Source organism: Aplidium turbinatum, chromosome 8, assembly GCF_918807975.1.
Source record: "Aplidium turbinatum chromosome 8, kaAplTurb1.1, whole genome shotgun sequence".
In the NCBI taxonomy this organism is placed as follows: Eukaryota; Metazoa; Chordata; class Ascidiacea; order Aplousobranchia; family Polyclinidae; genus Aplidium; species Aplidium turbinatum.
The window spans coordinates 2,795,885-2,818,539 of NC_137479.1; the positions used below are offsets into that span (position 1 = coordinate 2,795,885).

Below are 22,655 nucleotides of genomic sequence, written 5' to 3' on the forward strand. Positions count from 1 at the left end.
GCTGTTTTGCTATTTTTTCCGCGCTACTGAGATGAGTTGAAAGTGCTGAATAGTTACCAGTTAGCGGATAACATAACGATTAACGATATTGGTAAAACTAACTGACTGAGTAATAGAGCAGAAGACTGATTATCTTATATGCCGTTGAAGTATATTCAGTGTGCATTGCCTGAGTAAGGTTGCTAACCAGTATGCTACCTGTTTTTTTTTAGGTTTTAAGTTGGTCTTAAAATGGCTCCTCTTGTTCATAAAAAAGCAAAAATAGTTATAAACAATTATAAATGTGATATGCAAAAAAGGCTATGGTCCACAGAGATTTCAAAAAAAAATTTATGGTCCACAGTCACAAAAAGGTTGCTCATCACTGGTTTATACTATAGTATCAGCGCCAAGTTCAAAGATCCAAGAGTTTACAAAGCCCCAAGAAAACAACAAAAGTATTAAAAACAAAAGATTTAACATTTAACAAAAACAAACTACAATATAATTATACAGAAAACATGTGAATTAATGCGGAAATTGACTTCAATAAAAACAGGAGTTTCAGGTGCTTTTTAGTCGGTGGTGGTGGTGATCATTTTGTAGAGGATACACTGATCTTAGGAAGTTGTACGATTATTAATTAGGGTGGTTTGAAAAATATTTTTTTTGCAATTTCAATGTGGGGGGGTTCTGAAAACCTGGCAAACCTTTAAAAAATAATATTTACACAACTTTTTTTTGGTAGGCCCCAAAACCCAGCCACCTACCCACCAATAAAGGTCACGACAGGTCAAATTTAGTAAAAAATCCTCTAACTTGCTAACTACTCATTGTAGAAAGTCAGTTTTGGTGTCAAAAGATGCAGAATATCTATGTTTCTATGTGTCATAAAAGGATTTATAACAACTTCACCAAGTTTGATAAGTAACAAATATCATGCCAAATAACATGACCTAGTTTGAGCAAAATCGAAGTGGGTCAAACTGGGAACTTTCTGATTTTCAGGACGTTTGGCATGGAATAACCCAAATATCCTAAAAATGCATTTTTTCAATTATTGCAAAAACTAATGCATTTAGAGAAAAAGTTCCTTTTATGATACATAGAAACATAGGCATTCTGCATCTTTTGACACCAAAACTGACTTTCTACTACAAGTGGTGAGCAAGTTAGAGAATATTTTACTAAATTTGACCTTTTGTGACCTTTATTAGGGAGTAGGTGGCTGGGTTTTGGGGCCTACCAAAAAAAAGTTGTGTGAATATTATTTTTTAAAGGTTTGCCCCCCCATGTTGAAATTGCAAAAAAAATATTTTTCAAACCACCCTATTATTAATGAATCTCACAACATTGATGAGCGACCTACAAAAGACTGTGAACAGCTTGAGCGTTACGATGAGAATCATTGATTTACGTGGCATATGGCAGTCATAAACAAACATCCGCTAAAAGCAATATTTAAAACATTGATAGTGACATCGGTCACTGCGTAAAAACTTTGTGTCCAATGTTTGGCAAAGGTTACAGTCAGACATCTGCATGGACGAATGTAACATGAACGACTTCGGATTACAATAAAAATGTCTGTCCAGCCTGCTTTAAAATCAGCTATCACTAAAATAAAACACGGCTTTCAAAACAAACCAGAAATAAAAAAGAACTAATGGAAACGACTCACACAACACCAGTTGTTTACGGAATGACCCGTTTCGGTGAGTCCGATTCGGTGAGTTCCCTATTCGGTGAGAGCCCTATTCGGTGAGAGCCCTATTCGGTGATTTTTTTTAAAATTATTGGGTACCGTAGCCTAATTATCATTGCCGTTATAGGATTAGGGGATAAGGGTTAGATGTTAGGGGTTAAGGGTAGGGGTTACGGGTTAGGGATACGGACTTATTTCAACGTTTAGCGACGTTAAAACGATGTAAAAGCGGCAATGATAATTATGCTACGGTATCCAATAATTTTCAAAAAAATTTCAAAAAAATCACCAAATAGGGCTCTCACCGAAAAAGCTCTCACCGAAAAGGCTCTCACCGAAAAGGCTCTCGAATCGGACTCACCGAATAGTAGCAGACTCGTTGTTTAAAGTTTAACCCTGTCTTAGAACAAGCTATTTTCGTACGCGGAAAGAACGTCACGGGCTATCTTGGGTGGGTCTGCTACTATTCGGCGAGTGCCCTATTCGGCGAGAGCCCTTTTCGGCGAGTTCCCTATTTAGCAATTTTTCGAATTTTTTATTTAACTTATTGGGCACCGTAGTCTAATTATTATTGCCGCTTTTACATCATTTTAACGTCGCTAAACGTCAAAATAACCCCCTAACCCTTACCCCCTAACTCTTAACCCCCTAACTCTTAACCCCCTAACCCTTAACCTCCTAACCCTTAACCCCCTCACCCTTAACCCCCTGACCCTTAAATCCCTAACCCTTAACCCCCTAACGCTTAACCCCCTAACCCTTAACCCCCTAACCCTTAACCTCCTAACCTTTAACCCCCTAACCCTTAACTCCCTAACCCCTAATTAACCTCCTAACCCTTAACCCCCTAACTCCAACCCTAACCCTAAAACGGCAATGAAAATTAGGCTACAGTACTCGATAATTGAAAAAAAAATTAAAAAAATTGTCGAATAGGGAACTCGCCGAAAAGGGCTCTCGCCGAATCGGACTCGACGAATTGGACTCGACAAATCGGACTCGACGAAACGGCCATTCCGTGTAGTAATGTTGAATCAGCATTTTATCACGATATGTAGTAGTAGTCCAGTTTTAATCCGGTGATGTCCCGGTTACCGAGGGTGGCCGGATCACCTCTAAATGCCGCAATCGCCTTCACACCCTGCCTCCACATCGATCTGTCTAACGCGTGCTCTCTTGTTAAGCCCACCTTGCTGCTTTCCTCCTCAACTTGCCTTTTCCACGTTTTCTTGGGTCTTCCTTGTTTTCTCCAAACCTCCACTCGCAACTCCAGCGCTCTTCTCAAAACATCATCTTCATCCTTTCTCAAAATATGCCCATACCACCTCACTCCATTCGCTTTCGCCAACTTATCAACATTTTCATTCAACCCAAGCAAGTTCATAAGTTATTCAGTATTCCTTTTATCCATCAGCTTCACACCACACATTGCTCTCACCATCGCTCTCTCAGTTCTTCTTAAAATCGCCAATTCGTTTTCCCGTAAGCACCATGTCTCACTTTTCACTTCCGTACAGCATTGCAGATCTCACACTATTAGTATAAATTCTTCCCCTCATTTATATCAACAAAAAAACGTTAATTTGTTTCGCTAACTGCTGCTTGCTGGGATGCTGGCTTCTCCGTGCTGTCTGGGCACTACTACCACGTGTCGTGTCTAGCGAAGTAGCGAGAAAAAAGTAGTCACGTGCTCAGTTGACCGACTTTGCAGCCTTCTTCGTTTGCAGTATTTCAGAGTGACGTCGCCAATCGCCATTTTGTAAACCAAAACTTTTCACCGGCGAATATTTTCACTAGCCAATCGGACTAATACTGCGACATTTCTACTTGTTCGCGCAAATTTTCATTATCCATTGGCTAGCGTATACTGTATACTAGCGTTAAGATCGAACCCTGGTTAATAACGCCATTTTACTCAATTAAAATAGTCTTTGATTAAGCTTAGTGTCTTGTTTATATTGACACCTAGGTCGCAAACCAAATTTATTAGAACCGCTGCTTGAAACGATTAGTTTTACGCATGCAGTACGCCTAGTCGTAAAAATTTTGATATTGTTAGCTCATAATTGGAACAGTTAGAAAACAAGCCGATTCACTTCCTTTTCGTGCGAGTGAATAACAACGATCAAGACAGTGAAGTTATCGAAATAAAACGCAAAAAATCATGATTTCAAGCAGAGTGGAAACCTGCTTTCGGTTTTACGGTACCCGGTCGTTTGGTCGACAGACATTTAGTTGACAAGACATTTGGTCGACAGGACGTTAGGTCGACAGGACATTTGGTCGACAGGACGTTTGGTTGACTGGACATTTGGTCGACAGAACGATTCATTTTAGGATTAGGGTTAACTAACCCAGGGTTAACTAGGGTTAACTGACCCTAACCTAACCCTAACTCTAACCCTAACCCAGGGTTACCTAACCCTAACTCTAACCCTAACTCTAACCCTAACCCAAATGTCCTGTCGACCAAATGTCTTGTCGACCAAATGTCTTGTCGACCAAATGTCCTGTCGACCAAATGTCCTGTCAACCAAATGTCCTGTCGACCAAATGTCCTGTCGACCAAATGTCTTGTCGACCAAATGTCTTGTCAACCAAATATCTGTATCGCACGTTTTGCTAATTACTTACCTTCAAAGCGTTAACAACGGCGAAGTGTTTTCTCTTCTGTTTTTTATCGAAAGTCTTTACAGTCTTTTATCGAATACCGTATATACTCGAGTATAAGACGAGATGTTCGCAAGTAAATTTCACCTCAAAAAGACAGGTTCAACCTATACACGGGACAAGCTATTGTCTCAAGCTTGGCAGTTTTCAAAATGAACGCATTTTTACTGCCGCAAAATCGCTGTTGACGTAGATTACGGAGTTTGAAACGGCGTCGAAGAAAGTAAAAGTTTTGAATACGTTTATTTCCAGTGATTCGAACTTAAATTTCAAATTTAGTGATTGCTTGTCAATTCTAAACTTTATCATATGCACTTGTTGAGTAATATGCAAAGCTCACAAGACAAAACAGAAAGAGCTGTTTTAAGAAATCGATTTTTTTATTTTTGCGTGAAGGATATAATCGTTCTTATTACATAACATTCGATGATCGTTGAAGTCGATGTCAAACCTAAGCGGTCGCATAAAACAATGATGTCAGGTTAGCTAGGTGATAATGGCGGTAAGAGACATCGTTATTGCAGGCAATATCTGCGACCAAGACCATTCAACACCTTTTGATCAACAATAATCTTTGCTTCTATTACCAACTGCTACTATTACAGCAATGATCTCTCATAACCAACTCATCATAATACAACTCCCATAATCAACTCATAATAATCATCATAATAATCATTACGCAAATTACACCACTATTTATAGAAGGTTGTTTCGGTCTAGTAACTTCGAGAAGGTTACGTAATGTTGCATCACACAAACTCATCGTTCGGTCACGTTGCATTGAGCGGCATAAACAAGCAAGTTTAAAGAAGACTCTAGAACTGCACGTAGCAAGCGAATGACCTAGAATACATGTTACATAATACAGATTTCGTAATCAGAGGTTACTTCAGGATAATGACCGATGATAACCTATAGCATAAGAATTTTACAATCAAAACAGCACGCTCGATCGAGATACAAGCGGCCCGTCGTAAGACCTCGCACATTGATTGTGACAGTAGGCTATTTTTCGCTTTCGGCACTCTTTAAGTCCGTTTAAATGATCTATTCTAAATCTCCTTCGCGAAGTAATTTATCTTTGAAACACCACTTGTAATAGGGTCATTCCATGCCAAACGTCCTGAAAATCAAAAAGTTACCAGTTTGACCCTCTTCGATTTTGCTTCAAACTTGGTCAAAATGTTATTTGGCATGATTTAGCCATACATTGCAAATTTTAGCTCAGTATCTATTATTTTGAAAATATGATGCTTTAAAGTTTCATGTACCCCTTAAACTTTTCCGCATTCGTTTTTTTGGACCATTTGCAATTAACCATATTTTATTCTCCGAAGATTATATAAAGTTTATTTTTGGTAAAATGGTTCACTTTTAGCTATATTACATGATTGCATTGTCAAAATGCAATTAATTTTCAGCATAGTGGAGCCACAGAGTAGCTCTTTTCTTCACCAAAAACAAATTTTGTGCCATATTTGGAAACCTAAAACTTTTAAAAAAAAAGTAGGATGATTATTATAATTAAAGTAACTTGCGTTCTTCTGGTGACTATTTACTAGGTTACCTCCTGATGTTAAAGATGATAACTAGCTTTTTGTATTTCCGACGTTTCGTCAGTCAGCACGACTAACTTTATCAAGGTGGCTAAAACAGGTTAACACAACCTGTTCAGCAATGATGGCACAACACAAAAACATACTGATAAAATGAATAAAGTAAAGCAGCAAGAATCAGAGTTAAAAACACGCAACAAGATGACTGCAGGTTTAACTGAATACAGTAAATGCCTAAAAATTTTAATTATCACGTCACAAAGTCAAAACTTTGTACACAAGTTCCTTAGGTAACGTTCAACAGGTTAAAAAGATTATTTTGTAAACACTGTTTTACGGGGGTATTTTTATACCACAAGATGGCGTTATTTTGGCTTTTTTGCTTCGAGTGCATATTTTGATGCATTGTAACTTTTTAATAAATGTAACGTTACTCATCAAACTTGATGAAGTTGTTACCTGGTAGGGAAAGAGCATACATGATAATATAATTATCATCCTACTTTTCATAAAAAGTTACAGACTTCCAAATATGGCACAAAATTTGTTTTTGATGAGGAAAAGAGCTACTTTGAGGCTGGATTACTCCATTATGCTGCAAATTAATTGCATTTTGACAATGCAATGATGTAATATAGCTAAAAGTGAATCATTTTACCAAACATAACCTTTATTTAACCTTCGGAGAAAAAGATATGGTTAATTGAAAACGGTCCAAAAAACCGAATGCGAAAAAGTTTAGGGGGTACCTAAAACTTTAAAGCATCATATTTCCAAAACTATAATAGATACCGAGCTTAAACTTGTAATGCATGGCTAAATCATGCCAAATAACATTTTGACCAAGTTTGAAGCAAAATTGAAGAGGGTCAAATTGATAGATCTAGGACGCTTGGCATGGAATGACCCAATAACCACTTTTGTTGCCCCTGGTTAGTCGTTAGGTCTAAACCCCACTCATCTAAAGCTTCGATAATTTCAACTATATATTAAAGAAACGATATTGTGGAATAAAATACAACATTCTCTAAATAAACAGAAGGCGTCGTTGGATTTGGAATTTTGTAATAGTTGAGGATTCTAATATATTCTATTCTAAGTTTGCATACAGACGGTGACATAGGATACATGTCAATTTTATGTGAGCAAACATTTCAATTTAATAGTTCAAACATTTTGCGCTAAATTTCATTTCAATTTATTTTTCTTTGTCGGAATGCAAAAGAAACGATATTGTGGAATAAAATGCAAAATACAATTCAAAACTGTAGCCGAATAAGGAACTAGCCGAATAAGGAAATAGCCGAATAGGACTAGCCGAAACGGGCCATTCCGGGCTATCTTAGCTCCGTGCTAAATCGCTAATAACGGAAACTATGAATAGGGGTGTTCAATTTCGATTTTCGATTCGATTAAGGTGATATCCGAAATTCGTTTTTTGTATCGGACATATTCGCAATTATAGCCGCCCTTTCGGCTGAACGCGGTTGAAAGTAACTCAAGTGGCGCAAAATCTGTCTTGTCACATTTTGCAAGCGAAAAAAGACTTCGACGCATGCGCATCGTCGATCACGTGACTATCACACGCTCTCGCGGGTCTAACGGCCAGGGATGCCAGGTTGGCATTTTTAATGCCAAATTTCACAAATTTCTCTCAAGAATGAAGATAGCTAGGTTGTGCAATAGCAGAAAGTGTAAGCTGAGCTTTGTCGCAGTTTTATCCATTTTTTACCAAATCCATAGGCGCCTAAGCCGTGGGGGCAGGGCCGTAGCCAGACCGCAGAGCAAGGGGGGTCAACTTTTTTTTTAGGAGGCGCCGAAAAAGTTTAAATGGGCAAAATCATTATAATTGTAGCTGTTGCTCGAGAATGTTGAGATTTTGCCAAGGGGGGGGGGGCAAAATTTTTTTCAGGGGGGCGAGGCCCCCCCTGGCCCCCGGCTGGCTACGGGCCTGCGTGGGAGCCAGGCTCCCACACATATTTCTGTGTGGGGGCAACGTTTTATGCTGTATTGATACATAAAAGAATAGATGAACTAGCAATCGGCAGCAGGAAAACACTTTTTGAATACAATCCGCAACAGCTTTGCGATAAATAATCACTAGAACGAGTTGCGATGCTACAATCCAACAACAGACAACAAAATCTGTCATTTTTACATTGATTTAATGTCTGCAGACGTTGATTCAATGTAAAAATGACTGATTTTGCTGCCTGGGACATAGCAAAAATCTACCATATCGTGTCGATTCAATGTCATCAGATGTTGAATACACCCAAAAACAACATAATTTGCTACGTAGACGGAGTGTGCGTTTAGCTTTATGCGCTTGAAAACATACTCGATGTTGCTTTCGAGTCGAAACCTCTGCAGTGAAATGTCGCGGCAGTGAATCGCTCGCTGTGAAAATGAACTTGAAGTGTTTGGGATCCCAGCGACCTCGGCTTCAGTGGAGCGATCGTTTTCAAAAGCTGGCCTGACCGTCACAAAGCTGAGATCCCGACTGATGGGTGACCGTGTCGCTTGTGTTCTTAAACACCAACATGGGCCTGGAGCTGTAGACGTTATTTTGTGTTCTTTTTTCGCAAATTTTCATCGCTTTTTTTTCGCGTTTTCTAGCGAATTTTCATGTCGTTTCTTTCAATAAAATCACATTTTGCAGTGTGGTGAATAGTTGTGATATTCGAAATCGAAATTCGGAAATCGAAAATAAATTGAATTTCGAATATTTAAATAATCGAAATTGAACACCCCTAACTATGAAAATTGTGTATTGTGCGTATAGAAGTTAAATGTTCTAATTTCCAGAAATTAGCTTAAAAATTGAAATATTTGAATTATTACATAGAGTACCGGTAATGCTAAACTAAACAAAAAATTACTTTTGCTCATAAATATAAGGCATTTTTGGGCGTTTTTACATTTAAAAGTAATTGCACTAACATTAAATTATATATATATAGCATTGCACGAAAATGTCTAGCCACCTAATACGAAATGCTTATTGTGAAGGGCAGGAAGATAGAAAAATGACCATTGACCAGTGTAGGTTTAGAAGGTTCGCAACGAATAAAAACTAAAAGTCAAGAGATTTCACATTTCTAGCATATTTTCTTCTGTAAAACATTTCACTACGAGAGTGGGGCGTCCTCATAAACCCGTGTCGCTACAGATGGGGTTAAGTGATAAGTTATATTCTTAGAGACATACAAAAATGACTAGAAAATAAATTGGACAAACAGACAAATAAAAAATTACCATTACTAATTACGTAAACGTTAGGGTGTTTCATTTGCTCCCTTTATTTGAATTTTGATCTGTCTCTAAGTTAATTCTGACGACAATACAAGTGGGACATGAATAGTAGGCTAACACAGCAACAGCTAATGCTGATTAAGTAGGACATGGATAGGATACTAAGGCCTGTATTCTAAGATCCAACTTGAGTTCAAACTGAAACTCAAGTTTGGCTTGGTCCATGTATTTGGTATACCATAACCCAAGCCCAACTTTCTGATGAAGCCCAACTCAAGTTGGATCTTAGAATACAGGCCTTAGTATCCTATCCCTGTCCTACTTAATCAGCATTAGCTGTTGTTGTGTTAGCCTACTATTCATGATTCATGTCCCACTTGTATTGTCGTCATTGAATTTTTATCCTCCAGGACAGAAAAACATCATTGAAGCACAGCACATAGTAGGCAATTTTTGCAGCACTTGCTTTGGAGTTGCCTGCAATACACTGTTTCCAGTGACTTACATTAGTATGACTGGAATTTATTTTAACTACCCATTACTGGATGGAGGCAATCATTTTGACGTTTCTTGCACAAGAAAACAGCAACACAGTGGTTTCAACAGCTGAAATTAATGTAAACACTCTTTGGTGCGAAGACCAATGCCCTAAGCACAACACACCACATTGCTGCCTGCTTAATGGAGGTTGTGTGAGCCCCTGCTGTGCTATTACTTATTGTGATGTCCTATGACTTCATAGATGGTTTTTGATAATATTGTGTCATGTGATTAATTTTGGTGTTGTGTCAGTTGCCACTTATGTTTGGTTGTTCACATCGTATGTTTGGCTATTCAATATTCATGCTAACTACTTTTCTTATGTTGTGCAAATATGAAAAAAAAATTTTTTTGCTCAGATTATTATTTTGCCAGCATTTTTGAATTAAAGTGGAGTATAATATGGCAATAATTTTGATACCCAACAACCCATGTCTATCTAAAGTGGTTTTGAGTTATGGCGATTGGAGTAGGCAGAAATTTTGGAGTCGCGGTGGGGGGGGGGGGTAAACGGGGGGCCATGAAATTAAAAATTATTTCCAGGTTATTTTTTCCCAAATGGAGCAGAATTAACTTAGAGACAGATCGAAATTCAAATAAAGGGAGCAAATGAAACACCCTAGTAAACGTGCAACCACATGTTGCATTCATCCAACACATGTAATGTCATTGGTATATTACCTCTTTTCCAGTTAAAACATGCCTCGCCAGTTTGACTTTAGCAAAGTTCCCTTTTCCTATAGTCTTCAGTATTCGATACTGGCCAATGTGAGGTTGATCATCTCCATGCACTGCTCGAGGCTTGTTGGGCTGGTTTGAGGAGACACGAAACTTTAACCCATCGCCTCCAGCCTAAAAATTATCATGGGAACTGATCAAATATGATTGCTACATATTGCTTGTTAACTGATAAATGTAACTAAACTGGTCAAAAGATATCACAACAAAACAGTAACTTAGGGAGCAAGTCTTTTAGGCGCAGACAGTTAGGCGCCGGACAAATAGTCGTGCACACTGTGGCGTCAGGATATTTAGGTGCGGAGCACTGTGGTGCCCGTTCATTTAGGTGTTATTCCTAGTAAAGTATGCAGATTGTATCAGCTTGGCAGGTAGGGCAATGCTTTTCACACAAAATGTTATATTGAACAGAAAAATATATTGTTTTTTTAATGGGCGTGCATTTATTTGTTGTTAGTCATAGCTTCAGTGAGTGAAGTTGCTTTATCCGGCAATGCTTTTCACACAAAATGTTACATTGAACAGAAAAATATAGTCAATCTGGGTAATGCGCAGCCATTTTTAACAAACTTTGCTCTCATTTGGTCAAATTACACCTTAGACAAGCCAGTTTTAACTTTTTAAGTGCCTTGCTACTTGTAGATCAATTGTACCAAGAAGTAGGTCAAGTGCGCCTTTTGTTTGTTCTCCAGCGAATTGTCGGCATCGCTTGCGCAATAATCGCTTAGTTACGAATGCGCAGTGCGCGTTGAGCTAAAGCGCACAGCGCAATCGAATGCGCAGTTAGGCTGCATTATAACTGCTTTGTGCCCTGGCAGTGTACCGCCAGGCAAAATCGGGAAAGGGAAATTTATCAATGTTGAGTACACTACAGTTCAAGCTTTTTATAACAAGCACAGACGTCATTTATAGTACGAAAAGAGAAGAGAAATAATTCCTCAAACACAAAAAGGTACAAGCTGCTTTTGCCGGCACAAACTTTTAACTACGTTGATTCAACGTCAAGAAACACAAAGTCGACAAAATGTAAGATTTTGCTGAGGCACAAATAAACGACTAAACGAAGCGGCGTCCACAAATCAGGCCTTGAAATTCACCGCGGACATGTCTGCCGTCACAGCATGTGATGTCCGTGGGAAGTACATCTAGATCGGTCATATTTGTCTGCCGAGAAATAACACAGGAACTAGCGATACAAATCGTCATTGCATAGCGCGAACGTCGAACAATTGTTGCCAGAATATAATTTCCGCGCATTCTAGCGCGGGATTACGGGTTCTTCTACACTAATCACGCACAATTTAGTTCAAGTTTTACGTCACAATGTCTGGCCTTGATCTCCGAGTAATATTGATAAGGCAAGGTTGGTTACAAAATTAGATTATACGAGTAGGCTATTACAGCAAGATGCAACAAAATTTGTTAAGTTTTGGTACGATATTACAGTAAAAAAGAAAAGGCCCAAGAAAAATCCGCTTTCGCTCACATGACACGCAAAAATAAACTTAAAGAAAAAGTCTGTGAAACTTTGCACAGCAGAAAATAGTACGGTAGCGTTAGTGTAGAAGTTATCCGACTCGTACCCAGAGCATTGTGATGCAATAAGCCACACGACCTCGTTCGGTGGAAGTTAATCAGTTATGCGGCGTATTAATCAGCTACACGGCGCTTTGACTCTTCAAGCGCACGTCGTTGGTCTGATGAAAGCCTTTCAGAGTGACTTCACTAAAATTTTAAAAATCCTTCTAAAACCGTAGCTACAGTTCTCAAATGGCGAAGAATTATTAAGATAGTGTGATTAAACATGACAATCGACGCAAAAATTGGTGTGTCCGCCGTGAGACTTAATTTGCCGCCGAGATAGCTGGTCAGACCGGACACGTTTGTCCGCCGTCAACAAAAACGAATTTCGAGGCCTGCAAATTATAACGCAATGGGCATTACGTAGCTGCTTTAGCATCAAAACAAATCAGTCAGTTGCCTAAAAAACTCTGTTTATGGCACAAATTATCATATCATTATAAAAATAGCAGATAAAAATTATGGCTGTTTATGGAACAAATTATCAACAGGGGTTATCAATTAGTGGGTGGGTCATTTCATTATAATTCATCCAGAAAATTGAAATTTTGGAACCATAGAATTTAGAATTGTCCCATTTTTTCACAGTTTAAAATGCTTGAAATTCTGAGTTATTTGGCACAAATTTTGTCAAAATTGGTCGAGCGGTGTTTGTTTTATCGCTATTTTAATGTTTAACCACCAGGTGGCGATTTTTTTAGTGAGCCGCATAAAAATGCTCATATCTTGGGACTTAGTTGCCCAATCTTCATAAAATTGGTATCTATCCCCCCATTTTTAGGGGTGGGCTTTCCAAATATAAAGGTTAAAATGAGCTAGGAGTTATACTTTTTGTGATATAAACATTTGTAGTGCTTCGATTGCATGGCCGATTTCGCCATGCGGCCACGTGTTTTTTTCAAAATTTTTATGATCATTATTATTAGCATAGATGATATATTCCAAAAATATCTCTTTAATCACTTACAATTCACAACCTCATAATAAAAATTGTGCACAAAAATGCAGAATTTTTAAAATAGTCAAAAACATTGGATTTTAATTTTTTTCATCAGCTCATACTGGGCGGTCCGCCCCTTTCCCCCCCCCCCCCCCACTACGCCACTGTATGTCAATCAAAGCATAGTAGTATAATACATTATTACACAAAGTGAAAGAGTCAAGACATAAAGATGAAGGAGTTTAATACATCGAAAGGATGTAATGAGCTTGTCCGATGTGGGAAATAATTATATCATTTTCCAAACATGTCTCGCTGCTACTGGTACGACAGTGTGCACAGTACAATTGCGTTACCTTGATTTGTCAGAAGTTACATTAAAGAACAGCGACAGTCTTAATTGTAAAGTGAGTTATATACAACAATCTGAGCAAGTATGTACATTGTACAACACCCCACCGGCACATAACATTGCAAAATAAAGTCACACTATTCTGACAATATAACTACAAGTCTATACACTTCTGCTATCATTTCTGAATTGGAATACAGTACATAGGCTTTGTCTGCACTGATCATTGTAAAATTACATACATACATCATTGTAAGATTATTAGTGCCAAGAAGTGTACGAAACATTAAAGATAGTTTTAAGTGACTTTCTGCAATAAAATACAATTAAAAAGGATTCAATAAACCTATAGGTTTGCATGCATAACTAACTAGTGCATCCCATTTTGCATTTAACATTATGTGACACTGGATATGAAATATGCTCACTGCAGAGCCATTACAACATGTGAGGGGCAACAATCGGAATGAATAAAAACGCAATTGAACAAGGACCGCCATACATGTAAATAAACCGACAACCACGGTTTCTACCATGTAGCTAAACATGTGAGAGGCAGCATGAATTACTATACAATTGAACACGGGTTGTCATGCATGCGAATAAAGTGCAAACCACAGTTTCTAGCATGTATTGTACAGTAACTAAGCTCTGTGAGAGGAAGCAAAAATATAAATACAACATAAATGAACAAAGGTTGTTGTACACTTGGACACATAGAACAACATGCCATTATTGTAACATTAGTCAAGACCTAGACAGCAATTTCAGGCAATCAAACCCAACCTAATAGAAGCCAATCAATGCTCATCTTGAATGCAAATGAAGCGACGATTCACAGTTTCCATGTTTGCAGCCGAAAATATGTATATTCTGCCTGTTATAGTGGAAACTGTCCAAAATCATCTGGATTGAAGAAATTCAGGACCAGGCACAGTGCTTCCACGCTGGATTCTTTGTTGAGTATTTCTCACTGGCACCAGTTCCTCAGCTTTTATATAGAAGAAAGGTACACTTGTTACAGCTTCAGAGCAGTATTGATAGGCAGCTGCAGCAGTCAAAATTTGGTTAGCAGTTGGTCTGCCTAGACTTTCGTTACCCAGCTTCCTTTTTACTACTCCATCAATCCCGTCACATGGAGATTTACCATGATTTGTGGCAAAAAATGACCACTTTTGAACAAAGATTCCAGCGTGGAAGCACTGTGCCTGGTACTCGTGGATACCATTACTTTAGTTCAAGTTGTATTGGTTCTTTCAGTTTTAAGCGCGTATCAGATGATTCACAATTCGCTAACAGCCTAGCACACATTGTTTCTTCGATGCAGCCCCAATGATAAACATCCAAGATGTAAGTGTCATGTCTTATGTAGCATGTGTTTATGACGGACAGTGGTGGGTTGGGCTTGTTGAAATCGTGGACAAAGAAAAGAATGATGTTCTGGTCAATTTTATGCATCCTTGTGGCCCCTCTCCATCTTTCGATTAGCCTGGCCGTGAAGATAAGTGTTACATGCACATTTCTTCAATCATAATGATTTTGGACAGTTTCCACTATAACAGGCAGAATATACATATTTTCGGCTGCAAACATGGAAACTGTGAATCGTCGCTTCATTTGCATTCAAGATGAGCATTGATTGGCTTCTATTAGGTTGGGTTTGATTGCCTGAAATTGCTGTCTAGGTCTTGACTAATGTTACAATAATGGCATGTTGTTCTATGTGTCCAAGTGTACAACAACCTTTGTTCATTTATGTTGTATTTATATTTTTGCTTCCTCTCACAGAGCTTAGTTACTGTACAATACATGCTAGAAACTGTGGTTTGCACTTTATTCGCATGCATGACAACCCGTGTTCAATTGTATAGTAATTCATGCTGCCTCTCACATGTTTAGCTACATGGTAGAAACCGTGGTTGTCGGTTTATTTACATGTATGGCGGTCCTTGTTCAATTGCGTTTTTATTCATTCCGATTGTTGCCCCTCACATGTTGTAATGGCTCTGCAGTGAGCATATTTCATATCCAGTGTCACATAATGTTAAATGCAAAATGGGATGCACTAGTTAGTTATGCATGCAAACCTATAGGTTTATTGAATCCTTTTTAATTGTATTTTATTGCAGAAAGTCACTTAAAACTATCTTTAATGTTTCGTACACTTCTTGGCACTAATAATCTTACAATGATGTATGTATGTAATTTTACAATGATCAGTGCAGACAAAGCCTATGTACTGTATTCCAATTCAGAAATGATAGCAGAAGTGTATAGACTTGTAGTTATATTGTCAGAATAGTGTGACTTTATTTTGTAATGTATATACTTTCTTTCTCAGATTGTTATGTATTTCTTAGATTGTTGCATATAACTCACTTTACTATTAAGACTGTCGCTGTTCTTTAATGTAACTTCTGACAAATTAAAGTAACACAATTGTACTGTGCACACTGTCGTACCAGTAGCAGCGAGACATGTTTGGAAAATGATATAATTATTTCCCACATCGGACAAGCTCATTACATCCTTTCGTGGTATTAAACTCCTTCATCTTTATGTCTTGACTCCTTCACTTTGTGTAATAGTGTATTATACTACTATGCTTTGCTTGACATACAGTGGCGTAGTAAGGGGGGGGGGGGGGAGGGGCGGACCACCCAGTATGGGCTGATGAATTGTTAGTGATTAAAGTAGAATTATTAGAATAGGAGTCAGTTATCTACGTCAATATTAGCATTGAGAAGAAAGCTTGACTACAGTTCTGCTCATAAAATAGTTGTAATACAAGTAGTGGTAATGAAATCTAAAGTCTTATCCCAAAATTCCAAAAAAAATAAAATCCAATGTTTTTGACTATTTTAAAAATTCTACATTTTTGTGCACAATTTTTATTATGAGGTTGTGAATTGTAAGTGATTTAAAAGATATTTTTGGAATATAACATCAATGCTAATAATAATGATCATAAAAATTTTGAAAAAAATGTGTGGCCGCATGGCGAAATCGGCCATGCTATCGAAGCACTACAAATGTTTATATCACAAAAAGTATAACTCCTAGCTCATTTTAACCTTCATTTTTGGAAAGCCCATCCCTGAAAATGGGGGGATAGATACCAATTTTATGAAGATTGGGCAACTAGGTCCCAAGATATGAGCATTTTTATGCGGCTCACTAAAAAAATCGCCACCTGGTGGTTAAACATTAAAATAGCGATAAAACAAAAACCGCTCGACCAATTTTGACAAAATTTGTGCCAAATAACTCAGAATTTCAAGCATTTTAAACTGTGAAAAAATGGGACAATTATAAATTTTATGGTTCCATGGCCTGGATGAATTATAATGAAATGACCCGGGTACAATCTCTTTAAATGCTCGAAACAAAGGAAGTAATTTGTTTTCCTTGCTAATGCTTGAACAGTGAACGTAACAGAAACAATGTGATATTGTAGGAAGATTTAGATAGTCTGAAAAATATGAAGTTATACCTTCCGTAATCCGTAGTTTATCTAAACGCTGAACACCATACAAAACTGTTTTTTGTTTTCTTTCACATTTTTATCCTCCGGAGGTGGAAAGTGAATTGTATCGCTATACTTCGCATTAAGCTGCACCCACCGTGGAGCCGCCGGCATCACTGTTTCCGGTTGATTTACGATAAATTTTTGCTGTAATTGTTGTTGTCTAGAACTTTAACATCTTAATAACACCACTAAACTTTCAATTCTGTGCTGTAACTGTCCAAGCCGAGATTCTTAGTTAAGCGCGCTTTTGCTGCACGGACAGCAAATCACTCATTTTTTACATTGATTTAATGTCAGCAAACGTTGAAGCAACGTAAAAAATGACTCATTTGCTGTCTGGGAATTAATGTACAAACACAACAGACCGAGCCGCCATTTTGTATCACTGTCTGGCTCCTAATTTCACAGCGTCACGTGGTTACCACGCATTTAACGCGTGACTTGTTGTTGTGGCCAAATGCGTATTTTTCAATTTTCTTAAAGAAACAAAATTACTTCTCTATTTATTATCTTTTAGTTTAAATAAAGGTTTATGTGTGGCTTGTGTGCATGATCGCTACACGTTTCGATACAAGCGCTCTCTTCTTTGCAGCAGCAAAATTAAAAATCCGAACTCCAAAGTAAAAACGAAGAGAAAATAGGTGACGTATAAAAAGTAAGATTTTAGGGTGGATACCATCCAATCCTTCTTTTGACTTAGTTTCTAGTGAACAGCTGGGTAGTTTAGCTGTAAATAACCAACTTTTAAATATCAAATTTATTTGTTTGTTTCTTATTAAGCGCACCACTGCGCATTATCGCTGTTTCTCCTGCGCTGCGCATTACCCAGATTGACTATTATATTGTTTTTTTAATGGGAGTGCATTTATTTGTAGTTAGTCCAGGTTTGCGTTGGCGAAAGCTTTATCAAAAATTATTTAAGTTTCCGAACATGATGGAGTTCACTTTTAGTTATAGAAGTCAAATAATAACAGGTCTCGAAATATCCGGCGGTCATGACCTCCGGAATGACCTCGAATGTCTGCCGAAGCCGACTCATTGGTCGGTCATAAATGAACGCCGCAAAATTCTTGACAAAAATAGAGCTAATGCAGCAAAAATATATTTTAAATTTGAATTGTTACAATTGTTTGTTAATAGTACAAGCAATTGCTTTAAAAATCACATTAGAGTGGCATGGTGAACGAGCTGATGGCAAAAGTAGCCATTTTTACATCATTTCAACGCCTTGCAACGTTGCCTTGAAATAAAGTTGTCTGAACTTTTCCGCAGGATATGTATTCTAATTTTAACGATGGGGATTATTGCGTTACATTGATCGTTTGTTAAAAAGAAACGTCACAGAGAAGCAAGTCTCAGCTGGGTTTCGCATGTGCTTAGGCGAATGTGGCGATCTTATTCACGCTGATACTGATAGAAATAGAGCTGGAAATTTACGACCCAGCGCCGGCAGTGATCGCTTGGCACAACGATTCTATAACGCGAAAACCACGAAATAAGTGATCGTAGTTGCTTTTGTAATAAGGAAATTTGGATTGTTGTTTTCAATTGTGTTTATTGCGTCCTTACACGACTGTCATTAACGCACTGACTTATTTGCAAGCAATCTGCTCCGGTATACTTCAGGGTCGGTTAATGCGGCCATCAATCATTGCAGAGTTATTCTGTTGTAGAAAGTCTTCTTCTACAAACACGACTGCACACAATACTGTAGTCAGTCTTCGAAATTAGCCTCGGCAATTGCCGAGGCAGATGCATGAATGGCGCATTAGCGTCGGCAATAAAAATGCCGAGGCCACACGAGCGGTTGTAAGGTTAGGGTTGGACATTCCTCCCAGTCATTATGCCACAGCCATAAATTTTTTCCTTAGTCAACACTCTGATGGAGCTCTGCGAAAGAGGCGTGTGAATGGGTATCAAAGCACGAAAGCCGCAAAACGTGGACGCTCCATTGCGAACGGTGAAGACTGTAAATTTACAGCCAAGCGATGAGCCTGTTGATGTGTCTGATGACGCGACAACCTCATCCTCCGATAAAGCAGCTGATGGTTTCAATTCTGACAGCTAGTTCTTTATCAAACTGACTTTGTGTTGCTCGCAGTTGTGCCAAAATTATGTTAGTGTACTGTATACGTAAATCGAGGCAATCTTCTTGCAGGGAGCTGTTATTCAATACAATTCAATTTATTTTTCCTCGTCAGAATGCAAAAGAAATGATATTGTGAAGAAAAAAATACAGCTACAAAACCAACAAAAGGAAAAGGTGGCAAAACCTTAATGGTTTAAAAGACGTGCACGAAAAGATTTAATATTGCGGTATATGCATCGATAAATATAGTTAAGCACGGCCACCATTAATTTGTTACCGGTACCTGGTTGCGCAATTAACGCTATTTTATAATAATTCAACGTCACTAGATGTCGAATTAATGTAAAACAAACGTAAATTTCTTATTGGGCATTGTTGTTACACAATATAACCAGCCTGGAAAATTAAATCGATTTGTGCTGACTTGAACGTTGAATCAACCCAAAATTAACTTTCTTTCCCCCCCCCCCGTTAGTTGTTTAACGTGAATTACTGTAACAGCGTGCGTAATCGCGTTGCTCCCTTTATCGGTACTTTTGGTATTATTACATCACAACAAATTAAACAGTGCGGTCGTGATAGACAACTCTAGTATATTTTTCGCTTCTCGCTTTACATGTTTTGGTACAATTTTTTTTGTAATAAACGTTCACAGCAATTGCCGAGGCAATTTCAACTTTTGCCGTTTGGCCTCGGCAACGTTTTTGCCGAAGTAAAAATATGCTAATTTCGAAGACTGTAGTGTGATTTTGTGCAAAATCTACATGCAAAAAATATGTCCGGTTGAGATATTAAATGTCCGCTAAAAGGGCCAGTCTGGTAGGACATGCTTGACCGCCGGAAAAAAGTACAAATTTCGAGGCCTGTAATAACTACCGGTACACTAAACATCAGTAAAAAATATATTATACCGTAACCTATATTCAAGCGGGTGGTAGGCTTGAATGAAGAGTAACTTAGTTTTTAGTCAAAATCTCGACTAGGTTTTGCCAAAGCTGAGCTGATACAATCTACAGACTTTACTAGGAATAGCAACTAAATGAACGAGCGCTACAGTGCTCTGCACCTAAATATCCTGATGCCACAGTGTGTGCGCCTATTTGACCGGCACCTAACTGTCTGCGCCTAAAAGACGTGAACCCAAATAATAAATGTAACCAAAATGGTCAAAAGATATCACAACAAAACCGTAACTTATCCCTGATGATGTTCAGTGATCGTTTGCATTTAGGAAACTAAAGAATTGTTGACCATTTTCATAGATAGATTATAGCAGTGGTTCTTAACCAGGGTTCAATGGAGCTGTTCCATGGGTTTGCTGTGAAAGTCCTCTGAAACATTGACACAGGGCTTACTAATCTACAACCAGAGAAAGCTTGGCAATCTATAGTCTTTTCCAAACACCATTGCTCTCATTGTCTTTATAAAGGACAACTTGTGCAAGCATGTTTCTCGGCAGCCGATTTGTAGCAAGAAGTGACAGCGATAGACACGTGTTTGCCCATGAGGCTGGGCTCATCAGTATCGCACCATATTTCTTTTCTTTCAGTCTTTTTACTCCACAACTTAGGATAAGAGTTAAATTGACTGGTGCCCTTGTGGCATGAATTAATGATTAAGTCCAGCCTCATGAGCAAAACACAGTGTATATCACAGTCAATTCTTGCTACAATCAGCTGCAGAGAAACATTTAGACATTGGTTGTTACATTTGAATCTGTCCATTCATGAAATCCGCCATGCTGATTTATTGCTTTTTAATTAGCTTTATTGGTTGTTTGGTAGCATAAGAACAAGTAGGCTATGCAGTATGCAGTGTATGCACTATGGGCATAGTGGTCTAGCAAATTAAAGCAGTGTAAATTGTATGTGATGATGGACTGATGGTGCTGTCAAAAATTGAAAAACAGATAAATACACATCTGTGCAACCACAATGCTCGGTCAGCTGCGGCCAAGTGCCTTGCCAAAAGAGCTTCGGTAAAGAATGCCATGCAGGTAACCAATCATATATTACACACACACAAGAGTAGGTTAAATATATACTTGAAACAAGTTTTTATTCATATTGCCTTAAAATATCAAAACTTGATTCAACAAATGCAAAAGAAATTTGAATAAACAGTCAGTACAATGTTTAGAATTTTCATACTAACTGTGCTGGGGAAAAACCGAAAACCAAAACAAAGAATTCAGAGAAGAAGGGTGTATCAGCAAACATCTGTTGGAAAGGCCCATGATGAGAAGGATTCAAAGAGGATTCAAACTAATATGCACAAATCAAAAGTGAATAAAAAATCACAGTAACCTCTCAAATACATGTAGCTCCACACAAAGTGAAAATTACATGACTTTTGCCTCTTTGTTATTTATTAAGATAATGTCTAAAAAGACGTTGTTAACTGCAAGACAGTTCTAAGCCAATGTTTCAATCTGGGTTTTTTTTTCGGTCATTGACCGAATTTTTAGCAAAATGTCCAAAAAAAATATAGTCAATTCAGTCAAAATGTCCGAAAAAAAAACAACGTTTCTCAGCAAAACTTAATGTTGTAGTTAGTCAGGAAGTGCAAATTTTGGTTTGTATCAGCTGCTTGAAAGTAAATATTTTCATTAAAAAAAATGACCGAAATAATTAAAAAATATCCGAATTTTTTCAAGTCATTTCGGACAAATGACCAAAAAGTCTCAGCGAAAAAAAACCCCAGGTTTCGATCTTAAGGATCTTCTCAGTGCAGTGAAATGAGAGTAGACAGTTGTCTTTGATTGCTTCAAAGTTTCAGATGAGATGATGGTTTTCAAGGATCATTGGAAAGCCCAATGCAAATCATTTTAATTTCTTTGAACGCTAGTGAAACGTAACTTTCCCGTCCATTAGAAGATGTGATTTCTATAGAGAAGTTGTGCTAGAAAATTGTTTGAATTTGTTAAAATCAAAAACTTGAAATAACAGCAAGAATTCGTCACTAAGCTAGGTCATAACAATCATATTTTAATTTCTTTCATGTTTTATTTTGTGAGCAACAGCAAGTGAGCAACCTATCCAGGACTACTCCCGATTAGTTAAAGTTAAGGAAAAAAACAGGGGTCTTAAATAGGTGTTCATCTTGAGCTAATGTTTCACTTCTTGGTTGTTTAAATGGAAGGCTGCTGTTATTATTTTGGTTTTGCTAAGGTTCAGATTTTACTAGATTTCCATACATTAGGTTACAACTAAGACAGTTCCAGCAGCTTCATGTGATTAATTCAATTAAAATCAAACCAAAACTTGCAATATAGGCTACCATAGTTAACTTCTTAGATAGCAGTACTGCTTAATGCTTACCCCTCTGTCTTCATTGGAACTTCGTGACATGCCAATATGATTAGTGCATCATTGATTGAACCATAAAGTTTGATTGAACTAAACAGATTGATTGAACCATAAAAAATTAAACATGGAACACTTACAAGAAACTAACACGTGTAACTGTGACACTAGCAAACCACCTATAGATTTCCAATGGCATTGATCATAATCAAATAAATGATCCATAATATTACAGATGAAATCCGGTAATTGTGTCAGCCATGAGCTAGACGTTTTGATATGATTATCTGATTGATACATTTAATGAATAATGAATTGGCTATTGTATATTTCTGTTGGCTATTAATTTAAGCTGAAGATGCTACTCCTATAGAGAAAACAATTCTTAAAAAATTACACTAAGAGGTTAGATT

The 22,655-nt window shown here is 37.8% G+C and overlaps 1 protein-coding gene across 2 annotated transcripts in view; it reads right to left on the reverse strand.

The window, feature by feature from the left end:
* LOC145775949 (MAP/microtubule affinity-regulating kinase 3-like) overlaps positions 1-22,416 on the reverse strand; it is a 48,574-nt gene extending 26,158 nt beyond the window's left edge. For both annotated transcript variants that reach the window (XM_082587359.1, XM_082587358.1), the window contains exons 1-2: positions 22,258-22,416; positions 10,390-10,560 (exon numbers count right to left, since the gene is read on the reverse strand). In XM_082587359.1, coding sequence (XP_082443485.1) covers positions 10,390-10,560; positions 22,258-22,287 — 201 coding nt within the window. In that variant the 5' untranslated portion in view covers positions 22,288-22,416. The remainder of the gene's footprint in view (positions 1-10,389; positions 10,561-22,257) is intronic.
* Between the last annotated feature and the right edge of the window lie 239 nt (positions 22,417-22,655).